The following is a 22,332-nucleotide window of genomic DNA, read 5'->3' as shown; positions in this document are numbered from 1 at the left end:
ACAAGGCCACATCTATCTTTTGCCTCTTCAGGTACAACATGACCTTGTTTCGCTTTAGGTAGCTGTTAAGCCCTCTAACGTTCCACGTTAGCATCCTAAGGTCCCCCATGGTCTATCAGTAGCTCCCACCTCCCTTCCAGGGATTCCCGCCCCCCCCCCCGCCTCGCAGACACCCATTCCCAGTTCCACCCCCAGGCTCATATAAAAACTAACACACCCCACACCCCTAACCCAACCAACTGCCCAGCTCCATCCCTGGATCTCCGGCATCCCCGTGTTCGGTTCTCTCTGGAAACCCAAGCAGAGAACCCGGCGGGGTGTCACCCCACTAACAGTGACTAACCTTAACTCAAACTGGGGTACAAAGAACGGCCCCTGGAGGCTCCACTCCCTCGCATTCGTATCCGTGCACGCGGACCATGTTTCCAACACCTAACGCGTACACGTTCTCACACAAAGTCACAGACTATATTCCAGTCCCAATGTCCCTAGCCCAACCGGGCCCGCAGCGTCACTTATCTCGTCCCGTTCCATCAGCCATCCGAACATCTGGCTCCTGAGGGCAGTTTTGCGCATCCAGCCACTCCATGGCATCCTCCGGAGTGACAAAAAACAGCATCTTGCCCTTAAAGAGAACCTTTAGTTTGGCCGGATAGAGTAACATGTATTTATACCCAGCCTCCCGCAATCGCCTCTTAACCCCTCCAAAGTTCATGCGACTGCGCTGTACCTGCAGGGTATAATCGGGGTAAGCAGTTATGGTCGCCTCTCCTCGTCGTATAGTGTCCCCCTTGCGAAAGTATTCAAGGATCCTTTCCCGGTCCCGGTAATTGAGGATCTTGGCGATCACAGGCCTGGGTGGATTTCCCGGCGGTGGCCTCCTAGTCAAGGCCCTGTGCGCGCTCTCCACCGCAAACCCCTGCGACAGGGCGCCCCCCGTGATCTCCTGCAGCAACAAGTTTTCAATAAACTCCGTGGGACTTTGGCCCTCAGCCCCCTCCGGTAGGCCCACAATGCGGACGTTGTTTCTCCGGGCGCGTCCTTCCGCCTCCTCAGCCCTACTCTCCAAGTTACCCACACGTTGCACCAAGGCATGGAGATCACGCTTGTGCGCGGCGCAGTCCGCCGCGGTAGGGCCCATCTCCTTCTCCAAGGTCTCCGTGCGCTCTGCCAGGGCTCGCACGTCGTGCCTTAGGAGGTTTACGTCCTCCGGCACCGCCCCAACCTGTAGTTCCATCCCGGTTTTCAGTTCAGCCACTACGAGCTGGAGCTTGGTCTCCCACGTCGCTTTCTGGTCCACGATCGCAGCAAGGACCTCTTGGTTCGCACCCCCGACGGCCATCTCCTTGGCCTGAGCCTGAGCCCTCTCCTTGCTCCTGGCTCCGTCTGGGCCGGGCGGCGTCTTGGCGTATTCGTCAAGCGTAGGTTGTTTGTTCTTTGCTCTCAGGAGCTTGTTCGACATGTCTCCCGCCAGAAGGGCTACACTCAGGTCCAAGGTAGGGATTCCGTCTTGGGGATCCTTTGTTCTCCGGCTCACCCGACCATCTTCGCGACTGTTGTTGTCCACCGCTGTCCCAAGGTGGCCCGGGTTGTGCTGCACCCTTCGTAACGCCCCGAGGGCGCACGTGCGTTGTGGAAAACCGCCACTGGGGTCCCGATCCCTCACTCCTTTGTCCCCCAGTCAAGCGGCGGTGGCCATTTTCTCATCCGTCGAGGTCTCGTCTCCAATTCTTCACCCGGCCTCTAATCACACTTCCGCAGCGCGGACCCGGATAAAAATGTATCCACACGTGCAGCAGAACTTCATGTACGCAGTCAGCACCTTCTCAACCGAATCGCTTCGGTCCTTGCACGGTTTTCAGGCGGATAATGTACGGATCTGCGGGAGCCCCCGTACAGACGCGTCTTTTCACATGGCTTCCAAGCCACGCCCCTCCATCTGGGCGCATACTTCATATCAGCAGTTACAGTACGGGGTGAATTTTCAATACATTGAGTACATCTAGATTGAGGGGAATGAGTCATTACAATACAGGGGGTGTAAAGAGTTAGACGTTACATTGCAGGTATCATAGAAATATATAATGTGATAGGTAATACATGGCAGTACAGATGGTGATGTGGGCGAGGACCTTAAAAAAGACTTACCGCTCAGGCACGAAGAGCCAGGTTTTTAGTTTTTTTCTAAAAATCTAGTAGGATGGTTCTGCTCTTAAAGTTTCGCAGCTTGGACTGGGTAGCAGTTGCCGCCTGATTTTTGTAGTTTGAATCTAGGTATGAGGTGAGCGTGGGTGGATTGGGTAGGTCTAAGGCTGATATGCTTTGTAAATTTGTTAGCAAGATATTTAGGCGCTACATTGGTTAGGCACTTGTGGAATAGTGAAAGTGTTTTGGACACAATCCTGTCCTGAACTGTGAGCCAGTTGGCTTTGCGTCTGGCAGCTGAGATATGGTTAGTCTTCGGAATGTTGAGAGCCACTCTCCGCACACTGTTCTGTAGAACTTGTATTTTTTTTAGTTTGCGGCTATTAGTCTCCACCTACAGGGCATTAAAATAGTCAAGTCTGGACACTATGAGGGCCCTGGCCAAGGTAATGCAGCTGTCTGATAGGAAGGGTCTACAGGTATTTGAGTTTTGAGGTGTAAGTGGCCGCTGATGCAGTCGCATTTACTTGTCTGGTTAGAGTGTGGGCTGAGTCAAGGTAGATGCCTAGCATTGTACATTTTTTTTCGAAATCATGATGGTTATGTTGTCCATGTTGAATGATTTAAATTGGTAGTCTAGTTTCTTTAGTTGATTGTGAGCCAATAAGGAGTAACTCAGTTTTGTCATTGTTAAGACAAAGGCCATGGGTAGCCATCCATGCCTGAATGATTTGGTACGTCTCATTAAGTCTCTTGGAGTCGTCGTAGATGCCTGAAATGGAGTGAGGATTTGAGTGTCATCTGCATAGTTAGTTAAGGTGACGCCCAAGTTGTCCAGGTGGTCAAATAATGGCTTTGTAAAGATATTATATGATATTATAGGTTATTTATAACGCGCCTAATACCCAGAGGTTTCTAAGCGTGGACCCGGGGATCGAACCTGTGTTGCTCAGTGTCGTCTTGCTTGCAAGGCAAGCACGTTGCCCCTGAGCTATCCTCCTGTGATGAGGATAGCTCAGGACGTAAGGTGGGGGAGACACAGGAGGAACCTTGTGGAACACCGCAGGCAGCTGGGGTAGGCTCTACTGAGGCTGACGGTGCAAAGACACTCATTGTTCTGTTGGATAGGAAGGATTGGATCCATTTGGAAGCTTTGTTGGAGAAATGGGTGACCGACGTGAAATGATTACACATAATATTATGGTCGACCAGATCAAAGGCCGCTGATAAGTCTAGCAGCAGTAGGAGAGCTAAGTTAGCTTTATTTTTAATTTAATCCATTTGAGCTATAAGGTCTATCAAGGCTGATTCAGTCTTGTGTCCTGATCTGAAGCCTGATTGAGGAAGACCTAGTAGATTGTTTGATTCTAGATGATTTTGTATTTGCAGGTAAGCTGCCCTGTCCAGTATCTTGAGTAAGAACGGTACAGTCGTGATAGGTCGTTAGTTTGTGGGGATATTGCTGTCCAAAGTCGTTTTTTTTAGTAGGGGGAGGACCCATGCATCTTTAAGGTTGGTCGGGACAATACTTGTTTCAAAGGAGGCATTTATTAGTGACGTAATGAAAGGGGCGAGTTCGTCCACCGCCTCTTTGATAACAGTGGCTGGACAGATGTTGCCTTGACATCTAGATGGCTTAAGGCCAGAGATAACTTTTTTACTTCTGTTACAGAAACCGGGGTGAATTTAAATGGGGTGATCTGTTTCGGCAGGGCTCCAATTAGTCTGGCGAGTTGTGTGTTAAGTGGTCGGCTCCGTTTTTTGACTTTTTGTTTGAGGAAGTTTGATTTTGCCCAGGATGGCATTCTGAATGTTAGTGCACCAAGTAGCATATTTGGTGCAGGATTCTTGTGGTGTCACAGGCGATTCTAATTCGCGGACTATGGCGAACAGTTCCTTAGTGCTGGAGTTGGCATTCAAGATTCTTTCATTATATGTGGAACATTTGGTCTGTAGGACTACTTTGTCATCAACTTTCTTGGCAGTATCAACATCAAAGACTTTCGATTCTTCATAGGGTTTTGCTTCACCAGCCGCCGGAACGCTTTGATGCACAGTTCTTTGCAACTCTTAGTTGGATGCCTTAGAGAGACCTTTGAATGAGTATGCACGCCTAGCTGGACCACTCTATCAAAGGTAACATATCTTGGTTTCAAAGTTCAATCACTCATCTGTTCAACTTTACTCGCGTTGGTTATCACATGCTTTTCATGCACTGTTCGCTTCAGTGCTCACCATGCAATGTTGCCGCGTGCAACCTTAGCTTTAACACAGACCTATCTGGTATCGGTCTCCCCAACTCACTGGCGTTGTTGATTTCACTGGCGCTGCTTTGTTGTTGGAGCCAGGGGGAAAGTACCACGGCAGCTGGCAATTCTCCCCGCTTTGATTATCGACGCATAAGGGCCCCGGGTAGCTCTGAAACACATTGCATTATTCTTCAGCCTGGTTTCCTGGTCTTAAGCTTTCTATTCTCAAGGTTTCGTGAAAGTAATTTTTCCTTGTCGAGGTCAAGGGAACTTCCCTCCTTACGATCCCCTTCTGTTTCGCTGTCTTTCTCCTCATGTTAAACTGCCATCTTGGGACTGCTGTTTCCTCGTGTGCTTTGTCTCGCTCAGAGAGTGCTTGCGTGCTCTGCCTTTTATCCGTGTGCGAAAGTGTAATGGAAGTCAGGCGTGTGTGATAGTCAGTAATTGCCTGGCCATTGTATTGGGACACGTCAGATATATACGGCTCAGGTGTTAGTTTTCTCTCATAGCGAGCTGTCTGTGAGAAAGTTTTTGTGTTGTAAAAGGTGGGGGGTTGAGTTACTAAATATTTTACCTGGTAGGATGGGGTATAGGTGTTACAGGGAAGGGAATACCGCGTCTCACCATCTGGTGTCCCACTCACCGAGCACCCCTCACCCAGGTGATCCTCCCACACTGATCCTCCCACACTGGTCCACCCACTGGAACTGGATCCAAAAGGAATGGCTGTGTCCTGGCCACCTGGATAACAGATCCCCGGGGTTTAGTGGGTGAGACGCCTTCAGGTTTCTCACAGCTTGAATAGATTTATGTTGATTTTGTTACCCCTTTCCCACAGAGTTTGAGAAAATAAACCTGGTTGTTAACCCTAACATATTGTGTCAGAGAGCTCTGGTCCGCTTAGCTGGTGACAGTGTTCAATGCATTGCACACTTGCTCTCTCACCACTAGTGTGCCAATCGGCTTCTTGGACTGGATGATGCTTCATGTAGGGGCATTGTTTGGAAATTGGACATTTGTTGGTGTTCTTTGATCGTGGCGCTTTGCCTCCAAGTTGTGTCAAAGATTGGGGTGGGGAATGCATAGTGGTTCTGTCATAATGCAGATGATCAAATACACCAGCAGATGCTGGATCTTTGTGTAGCACCTGAGTGTTCAGTCTGCTCCCTGGCAAGGGAGAAAAGGCTGCTGTCTCTCGTTTAATGCGATACTGCTGCCTTCCCAACTTATTATACATTTGTGAGTCAGTGATGAACCCTCACCTGCCTCCTGTCAGAGTTGCTGGAATGGGAGTGAGAATGGGAATGATGAAGGACTCCTTTGTTTTGCCAGCATGACTCCTACTATGGTCCCTACCCGACAGTGTGTGTTTCTGTTGTATTACAGTTTCATCTCTCGTGCTTGTCAACAGCCTATGCCAAATACAGCTGTCCTTCCTTGTTCTCTGCTCCAGGGGTGTTTACAGTCTGTATTGCCAAGGTCAGGTGGTCTCATGCAAGCACAGCAACATTCCGCCTCATTGTGCCTTGGTGTCTGGACTAGGCCACTACTCCTTGTCTTCTATATAATTACTGGTTTACTAGTTGAGGTATCCTTTTTTGTAATTGTTTGTTTTGCTTTTTTCTAATGGGTTTCTTTCAGATATAGGCCTGTTCTTATTGAATTGCAATATTTGTTTTTCTTCTTTGTTTTGGTAGATTGCACAACTTGACACTGAGATTGCTCTGTTGCGTCAATCAGAAGGAACTGGTATTACATTCAAAGCAATCAACTTACCAGCTGACATGACTGCCTCTAGCACCAATATCATCAGTTCTCTGAATGAGTATTTGATACACCTTGTGCAGGTACATTGTCAATGAACATTCTAAATTGTTTTTTGTGGGTTATTTGTATATCACCACCAGGGACTGTCTCAGTGAAATAATGTACTCTATAGAAAAATTGTTGGATCCATATGTTGTACAGGGGGTTTGCAACCCTTTTCTGAATTTCAGACAGCTATATTTCCATCTTGGAGGTAAAGGAAGAACATTCCAAAGGTGGGAGCCTTGGGAGCCATATGTTGCACATTGACGGGAAGCCAGCCGGTTTTGGGGAGTCTACTTTAATGTCTTAACAACTGAAAGAAAGGTAGCACTTTGAGCTAGATTGCTGTCTGGCTGTGGTTGGTGTTGTACGTAAGACAAAGCATCAAATCTGATATTTTTGGTAGTATTTTTTCTTTAATGATTTATCCTAACTAATTTATTTCAAATGGATTCTTTACTCCCACAGATTACTCTTTTTAGAAGTGTATTTTCCAATGCCATCTGCCTCAAACTTTCGGACGACAAGGAGCACCATGCAGCTGCGTTTGACTCCAGTTCGTGCAATTAGGGCCAGACAGGACAGTGGGGGCAGTATGTTTGAAGTCATTGATTCTCTAAGACCTTGGTTCAATTTTTCCATGCCATTAGTGCACTTTTCAGAAATGTCACTAACTTTTTATTTTTTTAATTGCATCATGCCTAATCCCAAGGTGGGCTTCAAGCCTTGTTGGGTTGGCTGTGTCCGATATAAATAATGGATCCACACAAGCTCTATTTTTAATTCCTGGAGGAAGAATACAAGAGGACCTGTGGTTTATACCAGTCTATGAATAGGAAAGCCCACTGGGAGCGTTCTGCTTGGCGTTTTCTACAAGGGTGGGAATCGAACTCCCTCCAAGCCGCCTGCTTCAGATCCCTCTTGAAGGTGCTATCCTTCGAGGAGATGAGTGTGTAGCACCACTTGTGAGGATTCAAGTTCACGTGAAGATGACTGGAAGGAGAAGAATCAGTGTCACAAGATGTCTTGTTCCCCAAGCAAACTGGCTGGATGGCGCATTTCCGCCACATCCTCGAGAAAGAACTTGACACTCACTTCAGGGATGATGAAGATTATTAAGAGGAATCACCATCTCTGAAAGTACTGTTTCCCACTCTCTCTCTCTCTCCTAAACTGGAGCAGTTGGAAGAATTCATACAGTAGACGCTAGCCCTCTTTGAAGATTGATATATGATGTGGCATTTATAACACGCCTGAACACAAGTGTTTCTAGGTGCGACAAGACAAGGAGGGGGAAACGAGGGAGGACAAAATAATGATCTTGCTATGCCTTTTGTCATTCAGATCGCGAAAGTGCGGGCAAGACGGAAGGGGACAAGCCCCAGGGGGGAGGGGAAGTGGGAAGTGCAGTTAACTCGCGCATGCAGCCAGCGTGTGGCTCACAAGTGCAGAGAGAAGGGACTGTAGGATTGCAGATACAGACCCTTAAGTGCTGGGAGCCCGGAGGCAGTGCAAGGGCAACTGGACATGCAGGAGCCTGGGCCCGAGTTCAGAGGGTGACCAGTGCGCGGAACAGTCGGGTGCATCAGCAGGGGAGAGGAAGAGAGAAAGCAGATGCGAAAAGGAAGGTCTGGAGTTGCTTCCAGAACCGGAGGTGTTTCTGCTCAAGTTTGCGAGAGGCAGGGAGGCTGTTCAGATGGAGGCCCCAGCCGAGGAGACAGATCTGCCCCCAATCCTCAGAGAGCTGGAGATGGATGAGCGGAAAGCTTGAGAAGGAAGAGGTTTTGCAAGAGAAAGTTGGAGGTAGAGCGGTCCCAGGCCCCAGAAAGTCTTGTGGACGATGCAGAGGGTCTTTAACTTGATCCTTGCAGTCACAGGGAGTTAGTGAAGAGATTTCAGAGGTGTCAGTAGCTAAGGTCCTGGTGCAGGTAGTGCAGCTAGGTCCCACTACACTTGGACAACCCAGTAGAGACACCCCTTCAGACGGAAACCAAACACCTGCCTGCTGTCTAATACTACCGACACTTGAGACTGCTCCCCTCCAATGGCAGGTATCTATGCCTCCAGACGCCATAGCCCCAGCGTCGGCTACCTCGGCTTTGGCCTCACTTAAAATTAGCTCTGCTCTGAGGGCCCAATTTAATTGACTAAAGTGTGCCAAAGCTTTGACGATGAGGAAGATATCCTTTTTCAATGGATTGCTTTTCTCCCACAGATTCCTAATCTGTAGATATTCCCTCCAGCTTTGCTGCTTCGGAATATCTTTGCGATAGGGGGCATATAGTGGACCTCCACCCGGCTGTCGACCATCGATCTGCCTTGCTCGGCGTCTGGTCGTCTGCTCCGGATATGACGTCAGACGTCATATAAGTAGCGCCTCACTACGCCCCAACCTCAGTTCCTTTTGTCTGCACGCTACCATGCTGGTTTAGGAACACAGAGCTATGACTCTGTTTTTGTCAGAAAATTGTTATTTTTTCGAAATGCTCGACTTGGGATGTCGATTGCACGAGTGTCCGGTTTCAAGCGGTGTACCGATTTGGCACCAAGATGCCCCCTACCGACCCACACGAGTTGTCTGGTGCCTCGCACAGGTCACAGGACTGACAGGTGTCCGTTGTGCGCCAAGGTGCAGCCAAAATCACTTTGTGACCGAGCTGCAAAACTTGCTCTGGGTTGACTATTCTCAATCTCAGGCACGGTCGATGTTTCGGTCTTCAGAGGCCGAAACCGAGGGGCATATCCCCGAAAAACACAGACGTAAGAAGAAAAGGTCTCACTTGAGGAGCCACTCTTCCTCCTCCCAAAAAAATAAAAGGCGCCACTGCCATAGTCAGGATTCCGAGTAGTCAACGGAAGAAGGTAAGCAGTTGGCTGGGCCTACCACCTGCCAGTAGTGGGAAGATTTTAAATCCTTAATGCTTGAAATGTTCAAGCAGCATGCTGCTGTTGGCGCGGCTCCCACCCCCACACAGCATGCCTCGGAGCCAAGAGCGGCGCTCAGTGTTCCCGACACCTCTATTGCCCCGGTACCGACTGTGTCAGTGCTGATTAATCTTTCGACCGTGAAAGAAATACTGTGGAAGCCGGACTACCCTGTGCGTCCAAGGATGTCGACGCTACAGCTTCTCGGTCAACACCGACCTCCACCATCACAGCAAACCCTTGACTGTTATCAAAAAGGTCTTTACACCACAGCCCTGTTTTGAAATTTTCGAGACCATGACCGGTATCTTCGGCAATCACTACGCCGATGACCAAGATGTCGACCCATTGTTCTTGAGCTCAGGTGGGGTCGACTATTTTGACGACCTGGGTATGCTTGTACAACAGGCCTAAGGCCTCCAAGACGCCAGTGGTCTGGACACTTCACCTGACGTCGAGTTTCAGCAGTCCCAGCCCTATCTTCACAATGTAACTAAATACAGGGCTCTGGTAGAAAGGGTTATTCACACCCTGGGATTGCGCTCAACAGTGGCAAACCCCCCTTCCTCCCAAGGTTATCACCTTACCGACATCCTAGAGGAAGGTCTTGCCACTGAAAGTAACATGCCTCTGAACCCGGCCAATGCCAATCCTTTGATATCTTTATGGCAAACTCAATTTCCATTCCTTCCATCAGCTCCATCATTTCTGGGAAGTACAGGCTGGCTAGAGGAGACCCCTCTTACTTCTCCTGTTGCCCTTTCCCGGATGGTCTTGTCATTCAGGCAGCCAGGGGCGTTGCTAGGGGGGGCTGAGGGAGGTATAGCCCCTGATCTTTTGGTTGTAGTCCCGGATAGAATCTCAGGAGCTACAGCCAAAAGACTAGCTAGCCCCCAGTCCCAACAGTTCCGCAATCAGCGTATCCCTGGGTCTTTTCCAGACCTAGCAACTCCCCTGTAGGCAGCTACAGTCTCTTCTAGATCCACATCTTCTATATATACTCTGCCCTCAGACAGAGAAGCAAAAAAACTAGATGCCTTTGCAAAGAAGGCCTTCACCTCAAGTAGCATGGCCCTCAAAGCTACGAATGTGGCAAGCAGTTTTGCCAAATACTACTTCGGCCTATGGACAGCAGTGGAAAACACTGCCCAGTATGTTCCGGAATGTGAGCTGCACGAGGGATTCCTACAGTTAGTGGAGGATGGGAAGGAGGTGGCCAAGCAGTCGCTGCAAACGGGCCTGCACATCGCTGACTGTGTAGGCCGATCTATGGCCTCGGCCATAACATTGACAAGGCAGTTCTACCTGAAAACCTCTGGTTTTTAACAGAACGTCCAAGCGAAACGTTTGGACATGCCCTTCAAGGGCGATCTTCTTTTTGGCCACAAAGCCGACAGAGAAATTCAAGGCATCAAAACTCGCTGCCAAATCTTTAGGTCTAGCTGCGCAGCCGGCCAGGCCTGCCTTTAGCTTCGCCTCTAGACAAAGGGCTACAGGAGATATGCTCCTTATGGCAGAAGAGTGCAGCTCCCACCAGCCAGACAAAAGCGTTTCTCGTGCTCTTGAAGGGGCAGAGGGGCTTCTAGAGGTTAACAGGCAACATCAGCGGCAACCCAGCCTCCGAAGCCGCTTTGATTTACCCTCTCAGAGCGCACCAGTTGGAGGACGGTTGACGGAGCACTTGCTCCAGTGGCAGGGAATTACTTCCGATGCCTAGGCTCTACAGCTCATCCAATGGGATTATTGTCTGCCATTTCTAAGAAAACCACTGGACAGACCACCCCCACCTTCAATCTAACCGGACAGCAGCTCCAGGAAGAACTGAGAGCCCTGTTGCTGAAGAGGTACCTCCTGAGCAGAGAGGATCGGGTTGATCTTCCTGGTATTTCCTGGTGCCCAAGAAAGGAGGTGGTCTCCATCCCATTCTGATCTTCAGGGCCTTGAACAAGTTCTTGAGGAGAGACCAATTCAGGATGGCGACGGTGAGAGAGATTCTCCACGCTCTCGAACTTCAGGACTGGCAGGTATCTGTAGACCTACAGGATGCCCATTTCCATGTGCCAATCCATCGAAAGCACAGGAAGTTCCTAAGGTTCACCATAGGAGATGTGAAGTATCAGTAGACGGTGCTTCCCTTTGGTCTTACCTCTCCCCCAAGGGTCTTCACCAAACTCATGGCGGTAGTTGCGGCTCACCTCCGGAGATCCGGAGTTCACGTATTTCCATATCTGGACGACTGGCTGATCCGAGGGTAGTCTGTAGTGCAGGTCTTGTCCCCTCTGCAGGACATCTGTTCACTGCACAGGCTGGGCTTCTCCCTAAATTTAAAGAAGTCCCACAGTTCATCGGAGCAGTCCTAGATACCCGGATGGGGAAGGCTTTCCCTCCCGAGGAGAGAGTAGTCCGCTTGACACAGATGGTGGACTTAATCCGGAACAATGCCACTCCTTCCTCTGCCTTCTAGGCCTCATGGATTTCTCAATTTTTCTAGTGCCAGAGGCCCGTTGTGCATGATATCGCTGCAATGGTTACTGCAATGGTTACGTAGAGATCGGTAGTCCCAGTACCTCGGCACACTCTCAGATCTCCTCAGTGTGTCCACGTCGCTGGTCAACGACCACTTCTGGTGGACATACCGCAACAGTCATTTGGCGGGCGAACCCGTCTGGCCTCCTCAGACCAGAGTGGTCACGGATGCATCCTTGAAGGGTTGGGGCACTCACTACGAGGATCTGCAGGTGAGCGGCCTCTGGTCAACTATAGAAGCCAGGTGGCACATCAACAGGCTAGAGTTACGAGATATCAGGCTAGCCCTGAAAGCGTTTATCCCATCTCTGCGAGGAAAGCATGTCCTCGTCCTGACAGATAACACAATGGCAATGCACTACCTCGACAAGCAAGGTTGTATGTACTCCCGCCCCCTCTGCACATAGGCGATGATGCTTTGTTTCTGGTTGCTGGAGAACAGGATCTTGGTCTCTGTAGTTCATCTGGTGGGCACAGAGAACAACTTGTCTGATGCTCTGAGCCGGCAGAGCACGGTCTCGCACAACTGGGAAGTGTGCCAGGAAGTCCTAGAGGAGGTCTTCTCTCTCTGGGGTACCCCAGCAGTGGATCTGTTCGCAACTGAGTCCAACAGGAAATGCAAACTGTTCTGCTTGACGGAATTCCCAGCAAGCGGTGCACTGGGGGACGCGTTTCTGGTGGTTTGGACCTTTCTTCTCTTTTACGTTTTTCCTCCGATTCCCGTCATTCCATGGGTTCACCGGAGGTTGAAGAGGTTTTGAGTGGCCATGATCTTGATCGCCCCAGACTGAGCGAGGAGAACATGGTACACCGACCTCTTGGATCTGTCCACCTCATTGGTTGCCTCGGTACCCGGATCTCCTAACCCTGTTGGAAGGCTGGATACTCCATCCGACCCCAGAATCGGTCAACCTACTTGCGTGACTCTTGAGAGGATGAGATATGATGACTGGCACCTCTCTGAGGAAGTACTTGAGGTGTTGCTGGCTGCACGCAGACCATCTACAAGATCTTTGTACGCGTGCAGATGGAGAAGATTTGAGGCGTGGTGCAGGGAACGTGAGACGGACCCCATTTCTTGCCCCACCACTACAGTGATGAAGGCCTTCAGGTCAGCACAGTCAAAGGATATTTGGCAGCCTTGTCTGTGTTAGAGATCCCTGGATCAAGGTTCATTTTTTACGATCGAGGTAATGGCACTATTCCTGAATGGGCTTGTAAATAAGTTTCAGCCAACTCCCTTTGTTGTCCCAGATTGGTGTCTTAATCTGGTTCTTACATTTCTGATGGCAGCTCCTTTTGAGCCTATGCACTATTGTCCTTTACAGCTTCTCTCTGTGAAAACGGCCTTCTCGATGGCTATTACATCCGCTAGGTGGATGAGTGAGCTGCATGCCTTATGCTGTAAGCCACCCTTCGTGTGCTTTTTCCAGGAGAATGTTTGGCTCAGGGTAAGGCCTGGTTTCCTTCCCAAAGTTGTATCTGAATTTCACTTGTCACATTCCATTGACCTTCCGGTCTTCTATCCTCCCCTTCACCCTTCTAAGCAGGAGGAAAGGTCCCATCGTCTTGACCCTAAGAGGGCGTTGAGTTACTATGTCGCCAGGACCGCTGATTTTCCCTAGCCTGTAAGGGCCTGCCCATAATAAAGCAGACTTGATCCTGTTGGATACTTATCTGCATAGATTAGTGTTACCAGGGCGCTGGGAAAGAATTGCCAGCAGGCATCAGGGGCAATTTCACAAGGGGCGGTTTCCGCATCCAACGCATTGCAGAAGCGGGTCCCTCTCCGGGAGATTTGTTGCTCTCGACATGCTCATCTTTGCACACCTTTGCAAAACACTATAACCTGGATGTGGCTCGTACTTCTGATACGTGTTTTGGCAGGGCAGTACTGCAAAACCTTTTGACATAACTTACTCTTACGTCCCGTCCCCTTTCCTCCATACTGCATGGGCGTCCCTTTCAAGGGACTGCAGACAGAACCCTTTTCACCAGAAAAAACCTTCTTCCCCTTTAAATTTAGAGGCGCATGGAGTGTGGCACAGGGAGCATACGCTGCCCTGACTCCGCCCTCTGGTGCCACATCCCAGTCCCCTTTTCCGCTTCAACGGGATCGGGCCGAATTCACCGGAGCTCCTGGGTTTGTAATTCCATGCGCGGATACTTATTCTTCTGTCTTTTTTGTCTTTTATCATACAGGTACTAGGTCGTCAGGCATCGCGCTCCTCCCCAATGCATGTCGACTTCCACAGGGTTCAGCAGGTGTCATACTGCGAAGGGCTCTTCCCAACTACGTTTCCTTGGCCCATGCCACGGTTGGCAAGCTTGTACAGCGTGCAACTCTGTCATCGAGGTCTCTGAAGAACAGACTAGTCAGGTGGAAGGAGCTCTTCCAGAAGTCGCCTCCAGAGGACTTCAAGGACTTCATGAAACATCGATCCCGGCCCAAGGTAAGGCCTCTATTTTCCATTGCATCCCGCAAGGGAGACTCCTTCGCAAGGACTCGCCCATGCGGGAGGGCCGACTCAGGTTATCGTACCAGAACGTGCACCGAGGCTGCTTCAGCTATCAGCCTACAGGCCGAGAGATCCTCGTATCCTCCCGATGACAGTGTTGAGGGACTGAAAATGTTCTTGTACCGGGTCTTCACTAGAGGGGCTCCACCCTTGTACCGGCATCATGTACGAGGGGCCACAACCTAGTACCGGCAATACGTCTGAGGGGCGCCTAAACGCAGCTCTTCCGGCCCCCAGCCCGAGGGTGTCTCACCTATCGGGTCTAGGCCCGAGGAGCAGGGTAGGTCTCGCGATCCACACTCAAGAGTCTTGGAGGAGGCTGAGCCCAACGAGCCGAGCAACCCGACGCAGGCATGTGGCAGGAAACTCGACAAAATGCCAGACAACACTGACGCCATTCCATGAGTTTGGCGAGGAACGAGTGTCAAGGTGGGACTGGCCTCAACCAGGTATGTGGCCTACAGCCTATCCTTCATTTGCACAGGGCAAGTTCCCCTAACTCCTCCGGCCTGTGAAGACCGGTACTTTGAGAGGTTCTTCTGGCTCATGAAGTCCCCTCGGATGGTGGTTATCTTCGGGGATGCAATCAGGGACGTGCTCCTGCCAATGCTTTCAGCACCTCAGGATCCTCCGCCGGTGCCCTCGGCGCAGCCTCAACCCGAAGTCAAGCAACCGGCAGAGGGGGTCCTTGCTGAAGTCCTCACGCTACGCCCCTCTGCCAAAACGAGAATTCTACTGCAGACCGATTTAGTCTCCCTGGCCAAAAAGGGTTGGCTCATACCCCACTCTGTCCAGCCGATCAATCGACACCTGGACGCCAAGTACAGGCAAATGGAGTGGGATTCACTCTTGCCATCGGCCCATCCTCAGTAATTGCTGCGGAATCACTATTCTCCAAGCCTCAGTCGTCCTCGACTTCCTCCTCTGCTACGCTGCTAGGCAAGGAAGAGAAGATCTTGGAGGCTTATGGGAAGAATCTGTATTCCAAAGCGTCCTTGCATCTTCGTCAGGCCAAGGCCATGCTGATGGCCACTAACCAAAGGTTATGGCGGGAAATTGCGGACTTCCTCCCGGAACTCCCTACGCAGAGCCAATCATGTTTCAAGGCTGGACTGGCTGAGGCAAAGCTTGTGGCACAGGACCTCATGGAGTCCATATTGACACCTCTGGCCGTGCCATTTGTATCGCCATGGACATGAGAAGGACAGCCTGGCTCTGTGCAGTGAAATTCAACCCGGACATCCAGGAACGCATCTTAGATCTTTCGCTCGAAGGGGGTGACCTCTTCCACTCCACAACAGGCGAGGAGCTGGACAAAAAAAGAAAAACAGCTCACAAACGGCCAAGTCTTTATCCATCTTGACAAAGACCACACCCAAATCGTGCACTCAGTCACAGCAGCGCACGGACAAGGGGCGTACGTACAGAGGGTTCCGTGGCTTCCAGGAACGGAGGTCCAGGCAGCCAAACCGCTCTCTGACTCCAAATCAGCACAAGCAAGAAAAAGGGGAAGAGGGGAGTAAGGACTTTTTCCAGCCCCCCTCCTTCGCAACAGCCTCTGAGGGAAAGAACGGATGACACGCCCCTTCAGGTCCACGTGTCTCCTGTGGGGGGCAGGCTTGCTCTCCATGCACATTTCTGGCACCAGAATTTCGTGGACCCCTGAATCCTCTCCGTAGTATCCATGGGGTACTGCCTACCCATTCCAGCATCTCCTCCCTCCTCCCCTCCACTCCCTCAAGTTGGGACAACAACTCTTCTGGCAGAGATCCGCTCGCTCGTAGAGTGCCAGGCCGTGGAGGAAGTCCCAGCCTCCCAGCAAGGCTTGGGCTTTTACTACAGGATTTTTGCCATTCAGGAAAAAGAACCAGGCGGGCCAGAGAGTTGTGCTGGACCTCAACCTCTCCTTACCTCTACAAAAATTCAAGATGGTAACGCCAGCTTTTATAGTGGAGCCATTGTGCAAGGGAAACTGCATGTGCTCCCTGGATCTGAAGGACGCATACCTACACATCCCGATTTGGTAGCCCCATCGTTCTTTCCTACAGTTCAGGATCATGGGCTACCATTTCCAATACAAGGTCCTTCCTGTTGGCCGCAACTCGGCCCCCACGGTCTTCACCAGACTCATGAATACTGTGGCTGCCCTCCTCAGAGCGCAGGGCCTCCAAATCTACCCATACCTCAACGACTGGCTTGTCAGGGCTACATCTCCGGAAGCGTTTCACCACTCTTCCCAGGACCTTATGAACACTGCACGATCTGGGATTTTTCGCTCAATCTCAAGAAGTCGCAGCTGCAGCCCACGCAAACTCTGACATTCTTGGACCTCGTTTGGGACACGTGCTCCGAGAAGGTGTTTCCGTTGGAAGTCAAGATCGCGGCCATCAGGAGGGCCACAACTCACTTCCTGAGCAGAGAGGTGACCTCGGCCTGGTGGTACCAGCATCTCCTGGGCCTCTTGGTGGTGGTGCTGTTAGTCGTTCCACACACGAGACTGAGGATGAGGAGGATTCAGCTGCACTTCGCGGCTTCATGGAACCAGGAGCGGGGTTCTCAATCCGAGATGATCAATGTTCCTCCATCTCTCTGCCCTGACCTCATATGGTGGTCCAAGGACGGCAACATTCGGACGGGCAAGCCCTTTCGGCCTCCCAACCCACAGGTCACCATCACCATGGACTCCTTGCTCGAGGGCTGGGGAGCCACCCTGGACGATCTCTCGGTTCATGGTACCTGGACTCGACAGGAGCAGGAATACCACATCAATTGGTTGGAGCTGAACGCCATCTGGCTAGCACTCAGAGAATTCTTTCCACTTCCCAGAGGCAAAGTTGTCCTCATCCAGACGGACAACTCGACCAGCATGTACTATGTCAACAAGCAGGGAGGCACCAGATCCCCTCCATTGTGCAGACTGGCTATCAGCATGTGGGAGTGGGCCCTGGAAAACATCTACCTCACGGCAGTCCACCTCCCGGGGGAAACTAACCTGGAAGCGGACGGGCTCAGCAGGCTAGGAGCAGACAATTAAGAGTGGCAGCTAAATGACCTTGTTATTCAGGAGATCTTCAGCAGATGGGGTCTTGGGTGGATCTCTTCGCCACCTGGCACAACAGGAAGTGCCCTCAGTTCGCCTCCTGGCAGGGACAGGGCCCCTGCTCCCTGGGCGATGCATTTTGGATTCAGTTGAATGGCATGACAGCATACGCCTTCCCGCCCACTCCGCTGATATACAGAGTGATTTGCAAGATCAAGGAGTTTCGCCAGCTCAACATCATTCTGAAAGCTCCATGGTGGCCAGCCAGGCCATGGTTCTTGGAGCTGCTCAGCCTCTCGGAGGTGCCACCCATTCACCTTCTGACGGGCCCAGCACTTCCACTGGCGCAGCAGGGGGCAGGGCCATCCTCCCCACACCACAGAACATAGTGCTCACAACGTGGTTCCTGAGAAGGTAACACTAGGGCACACTAGCCTCTTCCGGGCCAATCTGGAGATCATACAGGGCACCAGGAGCAAGGCTACCAGGGCCCAGTATAAAGGTAAATGGACCAGGTTCTGCCACTGGGCAGACTCCAAAGACATCGACCCCCCCTGGCATGTACTTTGGAGGACGTGCTCTCCTTCTCGGCGCACCTCGCCCACTCAGGCGTGCCTCACTTACCTCGCAGCCATCGGGGCTTACAGGAACTGTGAGGAAGGAGTCTTCTCCTGCTCCAACCCAACTGTCAAGCATTTGACTGGGCTCGCATGGCTCTACCTGCCCATCAAGAGGCCCCACCCCGTGTGGGACCTGAACATGGTCTTGTGTGTCCTGGTGCACAAACCGCTCGAGCCAATGGCGTCCGCGGATATCAGGCTTGTCACCATCAAGACGGCCTTACTGGTAGGCCTCACCTCGGCTGAAGAGTCAGCGAGATCCAGGCGCTCGTCGCCTCCGGATCATATATAACCTATCACAGGGACAAAGAAGTCCTGCACATGCACCCAGCATTTCTGTCTAAGGTGCCGTCACCTTTCCATTTGAACGAGGAAATTGTCCATCCTATGTTTTTTGCAGATCCTAAGGACACGGCACAGAGTTCTGCACTGCCTGGATGTCAGGCGTGCCCTGAAATCTACCTTGACAGGACTAAGGGCTTCCACAGGTCAGAAGCCCTATTTGTCACTTTCAGTGGTGCAAGACCAGGCCATTAGGCCTCCAAGGCCTCCATATCACGCTGGATGGTCTCGGCCACCAAAGAAGCATACGAGGGGCAGCACAAGCTGCTTCTGGCGAACATGCATGACCACGCAGTCAGGGCCATGGCAACGGCCATTGCATTCCAGCGCCATGTCCCTTGGCAAGTCATAAGCAGGGTGGCCACTTGGGCCACTCCCTCGGCTTTCTGCAAGTGTTACTATTTGGATGCCAGCTCTAGATCTGATGCGGCTGTCGGACAGGTGGTTCTCAGGAACCTACTTGCTTAAGGAGGGTCTCCTCTCCACCCTGGGGCTACTCAGTTGTAATAGCCCATGCAGTATGGAGGAAAGGGGACGGGATGTAAGAGTAATTAGAAGATACTCACCGTAGTGACTAACGTACTCTTAGTCCATAGTCCCCTTTCCTCCATACGTCCCAACATCCTCTGCCTTAAGAATACTGGTGTCATTAGGCAATGTTAATATTGTCGACACGTCAATAGGGACGGAGGTGTGGCGCTGGAGGGCGCAGTCAGGGCAGCGCATGCTACCAGTGCCGCACCCCCTGTGCGCCTCTAAATTTAAAGGGGAAGAAGGTTTTTTCTGGTTAAAGTTTCCGTCTCCCTTGGAAGGGACGCCAATGCAGTATGGGGGAAAGGGGACTATGGACTAAGAGTACGTTAGTCACTACAGTGAGTAACTTATCATTTCTTACTGCCTGGGGGCTTGGCGGCCATGCGATGGCCAGCAGCACTTCGGAGCTCCCGAAAGATCCTGTACGCAGATATATCAAGCTGGCCTGATTCGCTATAGAAACTAAAAAAAAATGCAACGTTAAGGTGACTAAAGTTCCAGAGAACAACTTGGGAGGATCCTGTGATGAAACAGAGTGAGAAACCATCACAAAAAAAAGGACTGAAGCAACTACCTCGCTGATTAACAAAATGGTGGGTGTAAACCGCCAGGCTCGCTGGTAGGCACTCAACGTGACAGCACCTGAGGAGCTGGAGAGAGGATAAGGGGCAAGCAACGTTGCGAAGAAGTACAGCAAAGTGCACTGAGATCAAGACTGGCAACATCACACATAAGCACAGCAAGTCCACAGACCTCTGCAGAAGCGGGGGATGAACCCAACCGCTGCATGCAGTGAGACACTGCTCCGGAGCGTTACGGGAGACTGGTCGGGAAGGTGTGCCGCTGCGCAAATTACCAGGTGAGCGGCAAGATCTGAGAAGGGGCGGAAAAGCGATCTGGGCAAGACGGAAGAGCCTGGGAGTGGACCACAGGTTCTCTCCGCTCGGAGACTCTGGCAACACAAAACAGCACGTGGCCTGGTCGCGCCCTGGGGTCTGTGATACACTAGCCGGCCGGGCACGGAGAAACGCCCAAATCGGATGAGGATGCAGCCGCGGGATCCCTGGTGACGAACGCCCAAGGTTGTGCCGAGAAATCTACGCACCTAATAACAAGCCCTCCGACGGAGAAAGGGGGGAGATGCCCGCTCGAAGCCCCAGACCTACGCGGGTGGCAGCACATGCTGCACCGAACAATGGCAGTACAGTAGGGATGCGGGGGGGGCGATGAGGCAAGACTTTTACAGACCACGGCCCATATTGAGCCAGGCCAGAGCACCCAGCCTAGAACACGAAGGGCGGCGGGGTGGAGCAGAAAACACGTACATAGTGTACCAGGGATATCGCCCCCTGTAGACCAGCAGAAGCTCTGAAAAGAGAGGGACGGCCCAATTGCATTTGCTGAGGGGCTCCTGCGACCACAACGCACAGGATATCAAGGACGGCGAGGGCGGCAGCAACTAGCAGAGGCTCTGGAGGTGGGTGAAACGGCAACAAGGCAGTATATGGATGAGTCCAAAGGCCACGAGCAGCCGTGACATAAGCAGTTTGCCCACATCAGCAGCAAGTGAATGCTTGGTCAGCACTTCTGAACAGCACCTCAGACGTGGGAGAGCACAATTCACCGATCCATAACATCAGGGCTGTAGGCCATAACGGGTGACTTGACCAGGATTGCAAAGGAAAGCAAGGGACAAACCACTATAACACTAACGAATGAGCCACGTCAGTGCCACCAACGGCAGAGGCGAACCTATGCATAAAACAAGGGTGAGAAAAGATTGTTATCCAGGAAATGCAACAGCAGGGCAGGTTACTTCCAGCCTGCACCGGAACGCATAGCATCATAGCAGATCCCAGCACCGTTTAGGGGAAACTAAGAGGAGAACAAACTAATTAAAGGGGGTGAGCATTTAAATACTGTGCCATATCAGCAAGGACAGGCACACAAAAAAGAGAAAGCTGCGGATTTGATACAGGTGCACAGGAATATATCAATGGGGGGCACCAGGGGACGATAGTGCCTCAGCCTGAACAGGGCCATAAAGCAGTTAGCCACATCTGCAGGGGAGATAGCATAGACACCCTGAAAACGGAGCTGTCCCTCCCAACAAACTGGAGAGACGAGGACTAGAATAAAGAAAACCCTCTGCAGAAGACAAAAAGGAAGACTGGAAGCGCACCACGACCGAGGAGAGCAAACTTGCAGGATAAACAGAAGGGAGGAAAGGGCAAGCAGCCTAGTCTGGAAACATGCCTGCAAGAATGACACGTCTTAGACTGCCACCCTGGAGGGCCTGTATGAGTGCATCCTGCTCTAAACACCCAGAAGGGTGACCGGCAGAGGGCCCCATACTCTAAGCCATAGCGACATTGAAGCCGTCACCGAGGCATAAAATGGACGCCGTTATCGTAGATGTGAGGCTCCTCAGGCAGGATGTGCGGGCTTTGGCGGATCGGGTGAACACGGCAGCACTGCAGGTGCATAATTACACAGCGAATATCATGACCACCCAAACACAAATGTCAAATGTGCTAAATCGCATACACACCCATGAACATAGGGTGGAAGATGCAGAAGGGAGGGCCCGATGAAACAATGTGTGCATTGTGGGACTGCCTGAAGGGGAGGAAGGCAGAGATCCCACGAACTACGTAGAGAACTTACTGCTTCAAGAGGTGGGAGCCAAGGTTTTATCCCAAGGCTTTGTGGTGGAAAGAGCACATAGAGCCCTAACCAGGAAGCCTCGGCCAGGGGCACAACCAAAACCTATGATTTCTAAAATCGTGAACTTTAAAGACTGTGAAAAGATACTGACATTCTCAAGAGAAGGTGGGGTGATCACGAGACACGATTCCAGAATAACAATTTACCCAGACGACACGGCATTGGTACAAAAGCAAAGAGCACAATTTAGACCAACCAAGGAACGTCTCAGGTCCCAAACTAAAGGTGCTACATGATGGCAGGACATATCTCTTTGAAACTATGACTGAGGCCCACGAATGGATGGACCAGTGAGGAATCCCACAATTAAGGGCTTGAAACTACCAAATAACAAGAATGTCCCCCAATAAGGCACAGTGCGTGACGATAACAGAAGAGCAACATAGAAAAGGCGAGGACCAGCAGGTAAATGAGCGGGAGCTAGCACAGTCCGAGGGCTGCATGCCAGACGCCACGACTAGAAAACCCACGAGTGACATAACTCAAGATGTCCATTTCAAGGCATCATGCTGCAACGAGCACACCCCCAGGACGGAGGGTGGCGCGAAGAAAGTGGCGGAGACCGAGCAGGGGGGAGGATGACTGGGCGTTTTTTACCAGTTAGTGTGTTGTTTGGTTGGAGGATGGCACGAGAAGAGGAGGAAGCGCCACACATGGAGGACAATGAAAAGGCGCGAGTTGCAATGAAATCGAAGCACATCAGATGTGGTACTGCCAAGATAACACTTTCAGAGAGAGGCCATACACAACACCCGCATAGACCAATGGCCACATGGACAAAAGTGGACAGAGATACCAAAGACTGCACAGAATAGAGGTTGAGAGCTATAAGTCAGACATGAGAGTGCTACAAAAGTCAGGCTACAAAAAGCACAGAGGAAATGGGGCAGTAAGAA

General features: G+C 51.3%; 1 protein-coding gene across 4 annotated transcripts in view; it reads left to right on the top strand.

Moving 5' to 3' along the window:
• Positions 1 to 22,332, top strand: part of CEP290 (centrosomal protein 290) — a 3,224,991-nt gene that overhangs the window by 810,677 nt on the left and 2,391,982 nt on the right. For all 4 annotated transcript variants that reach the window (XM_069629332.1, XM_069629331.1, XM_069629333.1 and 1 more), the window contains one exon: positions 6,092 to 6,241. In XM_069629332.1, the coding sequence (XP_069485433.1) occupies positions 6,092 to 6,241 (150 nt within the window). The remainder of the gene's footprint in view (positions 1 to 6,091; positions 6,242 to 22,332) is intronic.

This window comes from Ambystoma mexicanum, chromosome 12, assembly GCF_040938575.1.
Source record: "Ambystoma mexicanum isolate Mex_15411 chromosome 12, UKY_AmexF1_1, whole genome shotgun sequence".
Classification (NCBI taxonomy): Eukaryota; Metazoa; Chordata; class Amphibia; order Caudata; family Ambystomatidae; genus Ambystoma; species Ambystoma mexicanum.
This window is presented reverse-complemented; position numbering and strand designations above follow the sequence as displayed.